Consider the following 18,132-nt stretch of genomic DNA (forward strand, 5'->3'; position numbering starts at 1 on the left):
ATACTGAAGTCACCTACACTTCCACCTACCCAAGGACAACTTCCACAACCAACACCATGTGTAGCAGCTACTACGGAAACTACTATGGCACCCGCGGCTATGGGTGCTGTGGCTATGGAGGCCTTGGCTGTGGCTACGGAGGCCTGGGCTGTGGTTATGGCTCCTGCTGTGGCTATGGAGGCCTGGGCTGTGGCTATGGCTCCTGCTGTGGCTGTGGCTTCCGCAGACTGGGCTGTGGCTACGGCTATGGCTCCCATTCCCTCTGTGGCTGTGGCCATGGATGCGGCTCTGGCTCTGGCTACTATTATTGAGGATGCCATGGGAGACTCTCACCCTCTATCCTGTGATATTGAGATTCACGAATTCTGAAGCCCATATGTTCTGAGATTTTCCCTTGAGTGATGATATCCTGCAAGAGAAGTCTAATATGGTCTGTTGTTGAGCTACCATCTAACCTACAAATATCTTGAATTTTCATCATCAAATGGGATAAGGTGAAATTCACCAGTCAGTTCTCCTTTCACCAGAATGATGGTGTCACAGCACCTGCCTTGATGACTTTTATGCTGGAGCTTTTTTCTCTGTTCACCTAATAAACACTTTTAATCCAGAAGGGAAACCTGGTGTTTATGTCAATCATTTAATATTTTAAATTTCTTACCAATAGTTTTTGTTTCGGTTTGCATGAAAGCTAACAATTAAGTTCTTTGGGAGATATTTTTTCTTACAATTTCTAGAGAGGTTTCTTTACCAATTCAAAGTTCAATTGTTTTAGAAAAGTAACCCTTTTAATAAACTTCAGTTTCGTCCTTTGCTTCTAGGGGAAGAATATATGTTGTGCTGGGTAACTCTCAACACTAAATTAAGTACATATCATTTATATGTTGGGTTATGCATTGCCTGCTGTCTGTCACATAACAAAGAAAAAAATTAATTTTGCCAAGCCTTCTTGTAAATATCTCTTAAAATAAATGAATGCTTGTTACTATATCCTTCACTTTGAATCTTCCATTTTAAAGAAACTATTTTTTAATGAGACATAACTGAAGGAATAGTTTTACAACCTAGTATACTCTAAGCTAGTAATAGGTTATAAAGCTATTTGGCCTGCATGGTGGGCCATAATAATTAAATAAAAACACTATTTCAGGTATAAACCGAGAAGCTTCAAAGTCTCACAAGGCTGCAATTCAGGATGTTAGATGGGGCTGTGGTTGTACCCAGGGCTTAGCTGGGGAAGGACCCATTTCCAAGGTCATGCCTTTGTTAGCAGAATTCAGTTCCTTGCGGTTGTGGGATTAAAGGGCTCATTTTCTTGTTGGCTCTTTGTTGCAGTGCCTTGAAGCTGTCTTTTGGAGGCTACCCTCAGCTCCAAAAGGATGCTCACAGTTCCTCGTCAAAGAGGTTTCGAAACATAATTGCTTGTTTTTTCAAAACCAGCAAGGGACTCCAGCAAGATGGGTCCTACAGTGTTATGTAACATAATCACATAAGCACACATAATCGTAAACATTCACCATATTCTATTGGCTAAAAGCAACAGGTCTCGCCCTCACTCACAGGGAGGGGCTTACACAGAAGATTGACATCTGGAGGCAGGAATCATGGGGCATGTTGATTCTTCTCACTGCAAATTCAATGCATACAGTAGTTTTCCCTTAACCATAATTTCAGTTTCTGCAGTTTCAGTTACCCAAGATCAGCCACTGTGAGAAAATATTAACATATTCTGAGAGAGAGAGAGAGAGAGAGAGAGATATGGAGGGGAGAAAGACCGTATTTACATAACTTGTTTTTACAGTAATTGTTATGTGTTCCTTTTATTATCAGATATTGTTGTTAATCTCGTACTGTGACTATTTTGTAAATTAAACTTTATGACAGGTATGTATGCATATGGAAAAAACATACTATATATAGGCTTTGTTACTATCATGGTTTCAAGCCTTCACTGGGCATTTTGGAACTTATCCTTTCGGATAAGGGGGACTACTATACACCCTTCATAAAAGGAATTAAGAAGTTGTCCTTCATTTTAAGTGCTCTTTGACAGTTTATACAATATTGGGATTGCTTTGTCTTTAAATATTTGGTAGAAGTCTCCTCAGAAATCATCTGGGTTTGGGCTTTTTTTGTTGTTAATTTTAATTTTTATTTTTCATTTAAAAACTCTGTCCCTTAAAGTCATTTTTAAAAAAAAACTTTGGTCGGGTGCAGTGGCTCACGCCTGTAATCCCAGCACTTTGGGAGGCCGAGGCGGGCAGATCATGAGGTCAGGAGACTGAGATAATCCTGGCCAAGATGGTGAAACCCCTTCTCTACTAAAAATACAAAAATTACTTGGGTGTGATGGTGTATGCCTGTAATCCCAGCTACTTGGGAGGCTGAGGCAGGAGAATCACTTCAACCCGGGAGTCGGAACTTGCAGTGAGCCGAGATTGCGCCACTGTACTCCAGCCTTGGGAGAGAGCGACACTCCATGTCAAAAAAAAAACAAAGCAAAAACAAATCAAAACAAAACAAAAAAAAAAACAAAAAAAAAAACACTTTTATTTTAGGTTCAGGGTAGACATGCAGGTTTGCTACTTAGGTAAATTTGTGTCACAGGGGTTTGTTGTACAGATTATTTCATCACCCATGTAATAAGCGTAGTACCCATTAGTTATTTTTCCTGCTGCTCTCTCTCCTTCTACCTTCTGGTAGTCCCATTGTGTGCCCTCTATGTTTCCATGTGTTCTCATCCTTTAGCTCCCACTTGTAAGTGAGAACATGTGGTGTTTGGTTTTCTGTTCCTGAGTTAGTTTGCTGAGGATAATAGCCTCCACCTCTATTCATGTCCCTGCAAAGGGCATGATCCCTTTCGTTTTTATGGTTGCATAGTATTCCACGGTGTGTGTGTACCACATTTTCTTTATCTAGTCAATCATTGATGGGCATTCATATTGATTCCATGTCTTTGCTATTGTGCATAGTGTTGTAATGAACATATCCATGCATGTGTCTTTGTAATATAATGATTTATAGTCATTTGGATATATACCCAGTAATGGGATTGCTGGGTCAAATAGTAATTCTATCTTTAGGTCTTCTGGGAATCACTGAAGTCTTCCACAATGATTGAACTAATTTACAGTCCTACCAACAGTATAAAAGCATTCCTTTTTCTCCACAACCTTGCCAGCATCTTTTTTTGACTTCTTAATATTAATAATAGCCATTCTGACTGGTGTGAGATGGTATCTCATTGTGGTTTTGATTTGCATTTCTCTAATGAACAGTAATGTTGAACTTTTTTCATATGATTGTTGGCTACATATATGTCTTTTTTGACGAGGGTCTGTTAATTTTTTTCATTAATTTTAAGGAAATGAGTCTGTTTATGATTTCTAAGTTGAAAGGTGTTCATTTTGGTCATCTTCACTTCTCCAGGGCATTAGCAATTTACGTACGTAGAGCTCTGTAAACCAGTCTCATATGGTGTTTCAAATGTCTTCTGTTTAAATGTTTATTTTCCCCTTACTGTTAATTTTGCATACGGTTTCTCAGTTTTTTCTTTGATCAAGTTAGCAGGTAGTTTATAAGTTTTGTTAATCTTTCAAATAATAGCATTTCGTGTCATTACATGTATTTTTTTCTTTTTGTACCTCATTAATATCTCCCTCTCTGTTTATTATGTTAATCTTTGTGGATTTTTCATTGACTTAATTGTCCCTTGCAAAAATATTTGAGCTAAAACAATTCATATTATATAATTAATGAAATATAATTAATATTTCATAATATTAATTTATTTTCTTCTATTTTTACTGATAATGTGTCAGTGCTATGAATTTTTCCTAACCACTTTAAAAAATATTTCTCATAGGCTCTGTTACAGATTAAACTAACATTAATTATTGAAAATCTGTAATTATATTTGTGTACCTTCTTTCACCCAAGGATTTTTTTTTAATATAAGGCTTGTTACTTTCCAGGTTAAAGAATTTTTCTGTTCTTTGTTCTTGTTAGTAGTTATTAATATTGTTGTGTGACATCAGAGGGTACCTTTCCCATTATTTCTGTTTTATAAAATGGATTTTTTTCTGCCAGATGTTATGTATGACCTTTTTGTGGATGTTCTATGAGAACCAGAGAAAAAAGGTATATTATTTATTATCAGGGTATAAAGGTCATTATTATCAGGATATAAAGGTCAATCTGTATAAATGAGAGCTACCGTTGGAATATATTGTTTAGATCTTATCTCTGCTTATTTATTTTTCCCACTTGATCTGTCTTGTTCCAAGAGTGTTGCTTATTAGTGTGATTCTACTTATGTCTCTCAGTGGCATATATCTGGTATCTGTGTCTTCATAAAGGGGGTCTTAGGGTTATTTGGTGCATAAATATACATAAATATAATAGATACCTTGTGATTTGCGTGTCTCTTGCTTGGTAAGTTTTCTTCTTGATCACTTTTCATGCCTTTTCCCTCATTTCTATCTATCTGATAGTGGAGCTGTTATTTTTTTTTACTGGGACATTTTTCCCAGACACCTGTGTGCATAGCTTTAATTTTGCATTTCGAAATCATTTTGTTTCAGGTGTTTATATAAAACAAATAGTTAGGCTTAGTTCAACAGCCAAATTTAAAATGTTTACTTTAATTAATTAAATTCTCATGTATTGCTCTGACTGGTATGTTTGCTCCTATTCTTTATGTTTTAATGAATACCCACAAAAATTTTAAAAAAATTAATGGTATTTTGATGGTTTAGAGTTATTTTAGTGGCTGTCCGGTTACCTTTGTGTATATACCAATTTTAATGTTCTTAGTTACCTCTTTTTAAATTTAACATATTATTATCTGACATAATAGCTTATATTAATATTAATTAACTTCCTCTCTTGTCTATAAAACAACAATTAGCTTGTTCTCTTTTCCTCTTCCATTCTTCTTCTATTATCCCTTTGTCATTTAGTTGGATTATAACTACTTTTCCATCACAAAATACATTATGTATTATTAATCCTCCCATCTAATCACTATATTTGGTAGCACATCAAATTCATATCATCACATACATACGTACACATATATATTCATACCAAAACACATATATTTGTACCCCACACACTCACAGACACACATGTACGCATATATATATTCAATACTTTGCTTAACATTTCTCATTCATCCCTTGATTGGATGAGGCTCACCCTCTAGGGTGTTACTCAACATGGGTTTGTGGATGCAAAAATGTCTACTGTTTTGAATGTAGGAAACTGTTGTTCTAATCCATTGATACATGGAAAGCAGCTTTGTTAGATATAAAGACCTTGGATAAAGCTTTCTTTTATTAGGTTCTTTAAAATGCTTTTCTTTTTGTCTTTCTTTGAATGTCACTTTTGAAAATTCCTATTAATAGCCTAATTCTTTTCCTATTGTAAATTGCGTAATTGTTTTCCTGGGAGCTTTGAATAAGTTTGTTTATCATTGAAATCTGATATTTTAATGGTATTTATATTATAATTGGTAATTCTAGATTAATATTCACTGCCCCTATTTAGGACATGTCCATAAGTAATTCAGGTCAAAGAAGAAAACAAAACAAAACAAAATTAACACCCAAAGTATCATAGCTAAACCATGAAAAGTAAAGACAAGGGAAAAGATCTTGAAAGCAGCAAGAAAGGCCAGGTTCGGTGGCTCACACCTGTAATCCCAGCACTTTGGGAAGTGGAGGTGGGAGGATCTCTTGAGGCCTCGAGTTTGAGACCAGCCTGTGTAAGATAGTGAGACCCCATCTCCAGTAAAATTACAAAAATTAGCCAGGCGTGGTGGTGCAGGCCTCTAGCCTCAGCTACTTGGGAGGTTGGGGCAGGAGAATTTCTTGAACCTGGGAGGTGGAGGTTGCAGTGAGAAGAGATCATGCCACTGCATTCCAGCTGAGGTGACAGAGCAAGAGCCTGTCTCAAAAACCAAACAAACAAAAAACAAAATAACCCAAAGCAACAAGAGAGACAGAGAGACATAACACATTACCATTACCTATAGGGTAACACCAATTTGAATGACCACTGATTTCTCCTCTGAAACTATGCAGTAATGAAGGAAATAGCACAATAGTTTTCGAGTGCTGAAATAAAAAACTTGCCATGAGATATTTCACACTGGCAAAATTATCCTTCAGAAATAAAGGGGCAATTAAAACAACATCAGATGCAGAAAAACTAAAATAATTTTTTATGAACAGGCATATACTAAAAGATTGTCTAGAAAAAGCTCTTGAAACAGAAAGAAAATGCTAAAGGAAGAAATCCTGAAACATCAAGAAGGTATAATTTAAAGAATAAGATTATGATTACATACAGTAGGTTATCCTCTTCCTCATAAGTTTTAGAAATCATATATGGTGAGTGAAAATTATAACACTATTTTATAGAAAAATAACATAAAAGTAGACATTGTAAAATGACCTAATTGGAAATAAAGTTTTCACATTTCACTTATAGTAGTAAGTGTTGATACCAGTAAACTCTTATAAGTTGCATGTGTATATTCTATCACCCAGAGGAAGCATTAGAAAAACTGTGCAAATGTATACAATCGATGATACTATGAGTCGTTTAGGATGCTATATGTTCAAGAAAAGCATAGAAAGGCAAGAGAAGTAAACAGTGCAACAAGACTTAAAGCAAACAAATAGAAAAACAAATAAATAACACACTTAGACACAAACATGACAATACTTAACATTAAATGCTCATGTTTTAAATACAACAATCAAAAGACAGACTTGGCAGAATGGATTTAAAAAAAACACAGCATCACCCTATTTATATTGTGTTTACAAAAACTCATTTAATGTTCATTGACATGAGTAGGCTGAAAGTAGAATAATAAAAATAGTATGCCATGCAATCATTAATAAAATAAGACAGAAGTGGCCATATTAATACCGGATACAATAGGCTTCAAACTAAAGAAAATTACAGGAATCAAAGAAAAAATATAACACAATGTATGGATTACTCAACCAGGAAAACGCAAAAATTCTAATTTTTCATGCAAAAAGTAACAGAGCCTCAAAATACATGAAGAAAAGTTGATAGAACTAAAAACAGGAATAGACAAATCCACAATTATACTTGGATATTTCAAAGCTCCTGAAAAACTAATAAAACTAGTATACAGAAAATAAGCAAAGCTCCAGATTATCTGAACAACATAGTCAATAGGGTCTATATAGAATAAATCGCCCAACAATGAGACTATATTGTATGTTACATATATAGATATTTATCAAATGGCTTTTTCCTCATTTTTGAAATGTAACTTTTGTTGGACATAAATTTTTTCCCAGTTGACTTTTTTTTTCCTTTTAGCAATATGAATATGTCATCCTACTGCCTTCTGACATCCATTATTTCTGATTTGACGTTAGTTGTTAATCTTATTAGGAGTTTCTTTTTTGTGACAAATAATTTTTCTCTTGGTGCTTCCAAAATTTTCTTTATGTCTTTATATTTTGACCTATTTATTATTATGTGTTTTGGTGTAGATCTCTTTGAAATTAATTTTGTGGAAGTTCATTGAGCTCTATGTTAATGTTTTATCAAATTTAGGGAGCTTATAGCCATTATGTTTTCAAATAATCCTGCTCCTTATTCTCTTTTCTTCTAGTACTGTCATTATGTGTACATTGGCACACTTAATGGTTTCCTACACTTTTTTTGAGGCTCTGTTTATTTTTTTAACCTCTATTATTCAGATTATATAATCTCTATTAACTTATTTTATGATCATTCATATATCCTTACTTCTGTCAGTTCACATCATCTCCTTTTAAATTCAGTCATTTTAGAGATTGCCAAACATTGCCAATACTATTTCAAGTCATCACGGCAGGGTATAGGAAGAAGTTTTAGTTAGCAATAATCATGCCTGGGATAAACCTCACTGGCTTTGATACTGTCACTGCACAAAGCTTATACATCAATTCTTGAGGCTGTCCATATAATACAATTCTCATTTCAATACTTGTAATTTTCAATGGCATAATTTTCTTTTTAAAAACATAATAATTTTATTTCATCCAATAAGTCCAGAATAGTATTTTAATGTGTAATCATAATCATAATATAAAATAATGTGAAATTACTGAGATAGTTGATATCCTTTTTTTTTTTTTTGTGAACTAAGTCTTTACACTCCAGTGTGTATTTTACACTTAGCACATCTTCATTTGGTCAACTATCATTCACGTTCCAATGGCCACATGTGGCTAGGGCCCAAAGGTGTATAGAAAGAGGAACAAATCCAATACCAGGAATTAGATATGAGGTTAAATTACTGTCTTTATAAAACTCTGTTTTCTGACAATCAAATTTTTACAAATTGCTTCTTTCCTTTGTAAATTATTTCCTCTTGCTTTCTGGCTTATGTACTATTTAAAGACACTTAAGTTTACAACCCATAACAGAAGAGAATAGAGATTGGTGAAAATGGAGATGTGACTGGCCCTATGATATTCTACATTGGCAATTAGATGATAATGGGAATATTGCCTTTGTGAAAGTTGGAGAGTATATATTGACAAATTCTAAGTTTAAACTTTTGATCCCAAATAATGCCACAATATTTTTGGACACCAAATCATCAGAAATTAGTTACTCTGACATGTTACTTTGTTTGTTTATACAAATAATTGCATTTCTATATTGTTTAGGGCACTTACAGAATATCAAACCCCTAAACACCTACAGTTGGGCATTTTAAAAAGTTTTTTCACATACAGTACATATCTTTCTTTCTTTTTTTTTTTAACCTTCTACTTTTATTTTAAGTTCAGGGGCACATGTGCAAGATGTGCAGGTTTGCTACATAGGTAAACATGTGGCATGATGGTTTGCTGCACAGATCATTCCTTCGCCTAGGTGTTAAGCCTAGCGTCCATTAGTTATTCTTCCTGATGCTCTCCCTCTCCCCATGTCCCCTTCTTGGGAAGGCCCCAGTGTGTGTTGTTCCCCTCTATGTGTCCATGTGTTCTCATCATTCAGCTCCCACTGATAAGTGAGAACATGATGTGGTATTTGGTTTTCTGTTCCTGCATCAGTTTGCTGAGGATAATGACTTCCAACTCCATCCATGTCCCTGCAAAGTACGTGATCTCATTCCTTTATATGGATACATAGCATTCCATGCTGTATATGTCCCACATTTGCTTTATCCATTCTATCATTGATGGGCATTTAGGTTGATTCCATGTCTTTCCTATTATGCATAGTGTTGCAATGAGCATACGTGTGCATGTGTCTTTATAGTAGAATGATTTATATTCCTTTAGGTATACACCCAGTAATAGGATTATTGGGTCAAATTGTAGTTCTGATTTTATGCCTTTTGGGAATCACCACACTGTCTTCCACAATGACTGAACTAATTTACACTCTCACCAACAGTGTAAAAGTTTCCTTTTTCTACAGAACCTCTCCAGCATCTGTTGTTTCTTGACTTTTTAGTAATCGCCATTCTGACTGGTGTGAGATGGTATCTCATTGTGGTTTTGATTTGCATTTCTCTAATGATCAGTGATGTTGAGCTTTTTTTCATATGTTTGTTGGCTGCATGTATGTCTTCATTTGAGAATTGTTCGTTTATGTTCTTTGCACACTCTTTAATGAGGCTGCTTGTTTTTTTCTTGTAAATTTTTTTAAGTTCCTTGTAGATGCCAGATATTAGACCTTTGTCAAATGGATAGATTGCAAAAATTTTCTCCCATTCTGTAGGTTGTCTGTTCATTCTAATGATAGTTTCTTTTTCTGTTCAGAAACTCTTTAGTTTAATTAGGTCTCATTTGTCAATTTTGGCTTTTGTTGCAATTGCTTTTGTTGTTTTCATCATGAAATCTTTGCCCATGCCTATGTCCTGAATGGTACTGCCTAGATTTTCATGTAGGATTTTTATAGTTTTGAGTTTTACTTTTAAGTCCTTAATCCATCTTGAGTTAATTTTTGTATAAGGTGCAAGGAAGGGGTCCAGTTTCAATTTTCTGCATATGGCTAACTTGTTCTTCCAGCACTGTATTTTAAATAGAGAATCCTTTTCCCATTGCTTTTTTTTTTTTTTTTTTTGGTCAGGTTTGCTGAGGAACAGTTGGTTTTAGGTGTGTGGTCTTATTTCTGAGTTCTCCGTTCTGTCCCCATTGGTCTTTGTGTCTGTTCTTGTACCAGTACCATGCTGTTTTGATTACCATAGTTTTGTAGTAGTTTGAAGTCGGGTAGCATGGTGCCTCCAGCTTTGTTCTTTTTGCTTAGGATTGTCTTGGTTATTTGGGCTCTTTTATTGTTGCATATAAATTTTAAAATAGTTTTTTTTTTCTAATTGTGTGAAGAATGTCAACAGTAGTTTAATGGAAATAGCATTGAATCTATAAATTACTTTGGGCAGTATGGACATTTTCACATTATTGATTCTTCCTATCCATGAGCATGGAATGTTTTTCCATTAGTTTGTGTCCTCTCTGATTTCTTTGAGCAGTGGTTTGTAGTTCTCTTTGAAGAAGTCCTTCACTTCCCTTGTTAGCTGCATTCCTAGGTATTTTATTCTATTTGTAGCAATTGTGAATGGGGGTTCATTCATGATATGACTGTCTGCTTGTCTGTTGTTCATGTATAGAAATGCTCATGAATTTTGCACATTGATTTTGTATCCTGAGATTTTTCTGAAGTTGTTTATCAGCTTAAGAAGCTTTTGGGCTAAGACGATGAGGTTTTCTAAACATAGGATTGTTCTTCAGTATGCCAATTGCATTTTTCAGCTCCAGAATTTATGCTTGATATTTTCTAATTATTTTAATTTCTGTTAAGTTTATCTGATAGAATTCTGAATTAATTCTTTGTGTTATCTTTAATTTCTTTGAGTTTCCTCAACCTATCTATTTTGAATTCTCTCTCTGAAAGGTTACATATCTCTGTTTCTCCAGGATTGGTTGCTGGTGGTTTATTTAGTTCATTTTGTGATGCCATGTTTTCCTGGATGGTGTTGTTGCTAGTAGGTATTCTTCAGTGTCTGGGCATTGAAGAGTTAAGTATATATTATATCTTCACTGCCTGGGCTTATTTGTAGCTGTCCTTCTTGGGAAGGCTTTCCAGATATTTGAAAGGACCTGGGTGCTGTGATCTAAGCTGTTTCTACTTTTGGGGGCACGTGAAGTCCAGTAATGCTGTGGTTCTTGCAGACTCATAGAAGTACTGCCTTGATGGTCTTAGACAAGATCGGGGACAATTCTCTGGACTACCAGGCAGAAACTCTTGTTTTCTTCCATTATTTTCTCCCAAATATAGAGTTTTTGTTTCTGTTCTGAGCCACTAAAAGTTGAGGGTGGAGTGACACAGGCACCACAATGGCCAACACCACTATGACTGCACTGGGTCAGATCTGAAGCTAGCATAGCACTAAGAGTCTCACCCAAGGCCTGCTGGAACCACTCCCTGGCTACTGCCTATGTTTGCTGAGGCCCTGGTGCTCTTTAATCAGCAGGTGGCAAAGCCAGCCAGGCCTATGTCCTTCCCTTCAGGACAGTGAGGTTCCCTAGGCCTCAGGTAGGTCCAGAAATGCCATCTGAAAGTCAAGGACTAGGGTCAAAAACTTTAGCAGTTTTCCTGGTGTTCAACTGTATTGTAGCTGAGCTGGCACTCAAACCACAAGATAAGATACAGTCCTTCTCACTCTTCCTTTCCCTTTCCAAAGATGAGGAGTCTCATCTTGTAGTCACTGCCACCCCTGGCCATGAGGAGAATTGACAGAGTACCTCCTATGTTCCCTTAAGGCCCAAGTTTCCTTAAAGGCAGCTGTGGTGAATGCTGCTTTGCCTAGGACTCACCCTTTAGGACAGTGGGTTCCTCTCTGGCCAAGGGCAGGCCCAGAAATGCCATCCACGAGTCAAGTCTTAGAATCAAGGACACCCAAGAGCCCGCTTGGTGCTCTACTCCCTTGTGGAGGTGTTGGTACCTAAGGTGCAAGACAAAGTCCCCTTTACTTTGTCTTCTGCTTTTCTTAAGCTGAAGGAGTTTTGCCCTGTAGCCACCACAATGAGAATGTGCTGAGTTTCACCTGAAGCCAGCAAATCTCAGAGGCTCACCAAGGCCCTCAGTGTAGTACCTGGGTATCACTCCCCGTTATCCAGGACCCAAGGGCGCTTTAGTTAACAGTTGATGAAAGCTGGGTCCTTTCCTTCAAGGTAGTAGTTTCCCTTCTGACCCAGGATGTGTCTAGAAATGTTGTCTGCAAGCTAGGTCCTGGAAAGGGGGCCTCACGACTCTGCTGCCCTATTCTGCTGTGACTGAGCTGGCATCCAAGATACAAGACAAAGGCCTTCCCTCAAAGGGAAGGAAGAGGACTCTTTTGGAGCTGTGAGCTCTGTAGCCCCTAAGGTTATGGAAGAGATGAAGCCAGCATTCCCTTCGCTGCCCAAGCGGTGTCTCAGTATGTTGCATTCTCCCCTGCCCTCCAGTCCACAGGCTCTTGGCCTGGGTCAGCCCTAGGACTCTCCTAGAAGTTGCAGTCCTTATGGGCTTGATTGCCTTTCAAGTTTACTTAGAGAGAGAGAACACTTTGGCCCTTGATGGAGAGGTTTGCAGGCATTCAAGTTGGACCACCTGGGATTGGTGATTCCCGTCTGGTCAGGGCTGGTGTAAATGCTCCCTTCTGTCTGTGAGTGTCAGCTGAGTTTGCCCTGGCTTTCCTTTCTGCTCTAACAGAACAGCACTGAATTTAATGCCTCACAATTGCTGTGTTCATCCTCCAGGATCCAGAGATTCTCCCTACACCAGGTTGCCCTTGCTAAAGATGTGGGGAGGGGTGGCATCTGCAATTCAGGACTGTATCTTCTATCTGTTTAGTATCTCCTTCAGCAGTATGAAGTTAAAAACAGGTACTATGAGTGTTTACCTTATTTTTGGTTATTATGAAGGTGCTTTTTTCTGTGTAGATAGTTGTTAACTTGCTGTCCTTGTTGGGCGGGGGAGGCAATTGGTGGAGCTTTCTATTTTGCCATCTTGCTCTGCCTCTGATTCTCATTTATTTCTTTAAGCATGGTTTCCTTTTGTACTTTGAACATATGTAAATGGCTAAAATATTTGTCTAGTATGTTTAACATCTGGATGTTCTCAGAGACAGTTTCTGTTGCTTGGTTTTTCACTAGTATATGGTCATATCTTCCTGTTTCTTACATCTTCTCTCTCTCTCTCTCTCTCTCTCTCTCTCTCTCTCTCTCTCTCAACTGGACATTTTAGATTTTATATTGTAGAAACTCTAGATATTCTCTCCTCCCACTTCCCGAGCTTGTTGTTTGCCTATTTGCTTACAGACTAGGCTGGGCTGTGTTACTGAGTTCAGCATGAAACTTCTGTTGTTATTCCTTAAAAGGCACAGCTACAGCATGTGTACTGTATTTCTGAGGTTTCGTCTGAACCCTCTTAGATTTTCTCTTTCCTTCCTCTCTCTGATAAGCAGTTGGACTTTGTTGGTATTACACTCAGCTGTTAGGCACAATAATTTTTAGGGGATTGTGTCATTATTTTTGACAATGCTCTTGGAGATAAACTGCTTCACAACCTGATTCAATTAAATTTAGACTCATAACACAATTTGAGTATAAAATACACAATTATTGTTTATAGTAGCTATGCTGTATATTAGATCTCTTGAACTTATTCATCTTATAACTGAAGGTTAATACTCTTTGACTAACATGTCCCATTTCCCCCAACTTCCAGTCTTGGCAATTACTATACTACTCTGTCTTACCAGTTTACTAACAGAGTAGATATTAAGGGTTCTCACCACAGGGGTAGAAAAGGTAATCATGTAAGGTTATGGATATATTAATTAGGTTGTTTGTGGTAATTATTTTACTATGTATATGTGTGTATATATAAAATCACATTGCATATATTAAATACATACATTTTTATTTGTCAATGACACCTCAATTAAGCTGGAAAAAATGAATACATTTGAATTCTTTGTCAAAGTTTTTGAGGCCAGTCTGAAATCTGCTCTGAACCCAGAGGGCTTCTCCTGGCTATCTTTTCTGGTTCTCTCTGATAGACTTGCTGGCCTATGGTTTAGTTGGTTGCTTTCAGGGTGTATTAGTCTGTTCTCACACTGCTGATAAAGACATACCGGAGACTGGGTAATTTATAAAGAAAAAGAGGTTTAATGAACTCACAGTTTCACATGGCTGGGGAGACTTTACAATCATGGCAGGAGGCAAAAGGCACATCTTACATGGCAGCAGGCAAGACAGAATGAAAGCTAAGTGAAAGGGAAAACTTCTTACAAATCATCAGATCTTGTGAGACTTATTTACTACCATGAGAACAGTATGGGGGAAACCACCCCCATGATTCAATTATCTCCCACTGGGTCCCTCCCAAAACACATGGAAATTATGAGAGCTATAATTCAAGGTAATATTTGGGTGGGAACACAGCCAAACCGTATCACATGGTGAAACTAGTTTTCTCTTAATTACTTATCACCATCGCCATTGTTTCAAAGTATAAACTTAAGTTTACATCTCCTACACGCTCTTATAAATCAGCTAGCTCACTTGAGAAAAGATTCAGATCTCTGTGTTCTTATGGCTTGCCTTTTGCCTGTGCAAAATGTTGAAGCAACTACTCCAGAACTGGGAATAGGAACAACTACTTGCTTATTCCCTTATAGTGACATAGCGTCATTACTAGCACTCTCTGGGTTTGGGCAGTAGCCTCTAGTTTTTTAAGCTTGCAATATCTGTCATGAAACATCTCTCTTATTAATGATCAGGGTGGTGGAAAGGGTGATAGGAGCTTAAGATAATTGGCCTGTCATGCCTTTGGTAGATCCCTGGCACTACAAGTGGGAAAAAGGTAGAGGAATGGAGACACATACCTCTTGGTCACATTCACTTGGACTTTAGCCACTGCCACACAGAACTAGACAGCCTGAGATAATGCTAATCACCTGCACACAGAGGAGAGATACTGTAGCCCTTCAGATGGGGAGAGAAGAAGCACTATAACTTGGTCTCACTACCCAGACTTGTGGGTCTGTCATGGTGAGCTGGAGGAGGAAGTATGAAAAGAGCTGATTGTGAACAAGTGAGTCAAGTCTCTCACTAACCCTGGATTTTGTAGATTTTCTTGAATAAATGTGTCTTTATTTGCTGTGGGGCCTTACAACAAATTACCAAAGACTTTAATTTTTCTAAAGTATGTAATAAGTCTGATGAGAGCCTGATATTTGATGAGCAGTTTTCTGAGTATGTTGACTTATTGAATCCAAAGTCATAGGTTTTACAGAGTTCTTACTCTGACTTTTTTGACCATGCTAAAATAGGACATTCTGGGGATCTGTCTCTTAAGATTCCTGCCCACTATGGCAGAATTAAAGCCAAGGCTCTAACAAAGATGCTTTCTTCAGTCTCCCTTCAGTTTCACTGCCTGTCAATACTTGGAGATGTCAGAGTGACACGGCTCTATATGTTGTCTGCCTTTAATTGATGAAGAATTAAAAAAATTCTTCATTATTGTTTCATCTAGATGTGTTAAAAATCATGTATTTGGAAGCTAGTTAAGAGTTTAGCCAACTTCATACTATGGCAACCATTAACAAAGTAATTTTGTATGAATATTTTATCAGTTGTAGAAACTCCAAATTCTAACATTAGTCACTAACAGATGTTTTTGCTTTATATTTTATCAATGTCAACTGATAAATAACAAGTAGAGTGAATAAAGAACAGCTTTACTTAACTTGACCAAGGCTGGCAAACTGAAGTCTATACTTTTCAGCTTGTATTTTGGATCAGACTTGTGTTTTCATGAACAAAGTGTTACCTGAGGTGGCAGATAATTACATTGATAAAAGGTTCGCAGAAACATACTTAAATTTGATGGACTCTTTCTGGCCACATGGGAATGACACTTGGAAGAGCTGTCTATGCAGCCACCAGGCATAGGATGAGTTTAAGAGTATATTTTGACAGAGTTAAAAGAAACAGTCATAATATAGCATTTAGAGAAAAAGCTACAGCTATCTAGAGCCAAAAATGCAACTGAGTATCAAGAAATATAATGTATGTGAAATAGAATAAAGTGATGAAAAAGGGGGTGCTATTTTTGCCAATGATTTTAGTCAAATATTGGACATACTGAAGATGAAGCTTTGATAGATCAAGGTAAATTTTAGTACCACTTGGCTCTGCCCATGAAAACACATTTTATTAAAGTCCTGGTTGAATATAGCTATTGGTCAGACCTAACACATCCACATCATCAACTGTAAGTTTCCAGTGGGTCAGCAACCTCACATGTGCTCATGAACACACACATACAATCACAAATAACATAGGTAGTCTAGATAAATAAATATAGGTAGGAAAATGCTGTAGCTTTGCAAAATAGATTACTTTTGATGAAAAATAAATTTAGACATTTTCCCAAATGAAAATACTTAAGATTATTTGTACTTAATCATATACTAGTAACACAACATGAAAGGTTCTGTTTTTGTTTGATTAAATTGTTGGAACTTCCAGCTAATTGATCAAATACATTCTGATATGGCAATGTGGGCTAAATTTTAGTTGTCACTCTTTGAACAGAAAAAATGTCGTTATTATAAATAACACGGGAAGAAAACATAGCTTGTAAGACAATGGCCTAAACAGATCAGCAATGTTGAATTTCTCAGAAGCAGCCAGAAAACCAAGATCTTTCATAGCACCATGGGCAGTAGAAGGCATAGCCATAGCCACTATGACCACAGCCATAGCTGCAGCCCAGGCCTCCTTTGGCATAGCCCTGGCCACTATGGAAGTTGTTATAAAAACTCATGGTTTCAAGAAAGGTAGGCTCAGTTGTATAGCACAGTCAGATTCTGGAGTTTTAAGTTTAAAGTTTTAAGTTTATACTAAGGGCCTTAAATACCTCATGAGTGGTATATGGGGCAAACCACAGGCACTGGTGGATTCACATTGCACACTAATTAGCATTGAAGCCATCTAAAATATTCCTTGTAACCAATACATCCAAGACAACATTGCTGCTTCTCAGGAATGTTGAATGTAATGAAATAATGTACTTTTAATAAGAGATTCTTCTCCTATTTTGATGACTTGTTTTATTCCAGATGTCAAATTTAAACTATATGACCAGCAACCAAGAGTAACCCATATGGCTTCCATTTTTATTTATTTATTTATTTATTGTTTGACATGGAATCTTGCTCTGCCACTCGGGCTGGAGTGCAGTGGCATGATCTCGGCTCACTGCAACCTCTGCCTCCCGGGTTCAAGCGATTCTTCTGCCCCAGCCTTCCGAGTAGCTGGGACTACAGGCGCCCGCCAGCACCCCCAGATAATTTTTGTATTTTTAGTAGAGACGGGGTTTCACCATATTGGCCAGGCTGGTCTCGAACTCCTGATCTTGTGATCCACCTGCCTCAGTCTCCCAAAATGCTGGGATTACAGGCGGGAGCCACCATGCCCGACCTGTATTTTTAATAGAGATGTTTCACCATGTTGGCCAGGATGGTCTTGATCTCCTGACCTTGTGATCTGCCCACCTTGGCCTCCCAAAGTGCTGGGATTACAGGTGAGATGGCTTCCACTTCTTAAAAATCCCAATTTCACCCAATAATAATTTCGCCCTTCAGCCTAACTCCATATATGCAGACTTGGGAATAAAAGTGTAGCCCCAAAGAGATGAGGAAGGATGAAAAGCTTGTAAGAGAAGTCATGGTGGCAGCATTCACTTGTAAAATGTTGAGTGACAAGGTGTATCATCACTTTTTGTGGAGCAATATCATTCACTTTGGCTTATACTTCACATGTAACTATCATTTTATATAGGATCCCAAACCATGGCAGAGACTTTGATTTTTAACTTCATTGATTCTGGGTACATAGTAAGGAAAGGACTTCTATTAGAAACCTGAATTTTAAAACAATTCTGTAATTACTCAAAGATTTATTAACATCATGACTCCCTGAGATGGCACATGACAAGAGTCACATCTCTTCCCAAATCTATAACCTCAATCTACATATGAGAAAACCTCAGGCAGATTCAGTTGGGGAATATTCCACGAAATATCTG

General features: G+C 37.1%; 2 protein-coding genes and 1 non-coding gene across 3 annotated transcripts; 1 reads left to right on the forward strand and 2 right to left on the reverse strand.

Moving 5' to 3' along the window:
- LOC102123753 (keratin-associated protein 6-1) lies at positions 1–569 on the forward strand. The gene is made up of 2 exons (XM_065541124.1): positions 1–141; positions 181–569. The coding sequence occupies exons 1-2, from the start codon at positions 57–59 to the stop codon at positions 309–311; spliced, it is 216 nt and encodes a 71-aa protein (XP_065397196.1). The 5' UTR covers positions 1–56; the 3' UTR covers positions 312–569.
- A 7,269-nt stretch (positions 570–7,838) lies between these two features.
- Positions 7,839–7,972, reverse strand: LOC123572724 (U4 spliceosomal RNA). The gene has a single exon (XR_012433240.1). It is a non-coding gene; the product is annotated as a U4 spliceosomal RNA (small nuclear RNA).
- Positions 7,973–16,590: 8,618 nt separating this feature from the next.
- KRTAP22-1 (keratin associated protein 22-1) lies at positions 16,591–16,902 on the reverse strand. The gene has a single exon (XM_045388008.1). The coding sequence runs from the start codon at positions 16,867–16,869 to the stop codon at positions 16,723–16,725; it is 147 nt and encodes a 48-aa protein (XP_045243943.1). The 5' UTR covers positions 16,870–16,902; the 3' UTR covers positions 16,591–16,722.
- Positions 16,903–18,132: the final 1,230 nt, after the last annotated feature.

This window comes from Macaca fascicularis, chromosome 3 (assembly GCF_037993035.2).
Source record: "Macaca fascicularis isolate 582-1 chromosome 3, T2T-MFA8v1.1".
NCBI classification, from domain to species: Eukaryota; Metazoa; Chordata; class Mammalia; order Primates; family Cercopithecidae; genus Macaca; species Macaca fascicularis.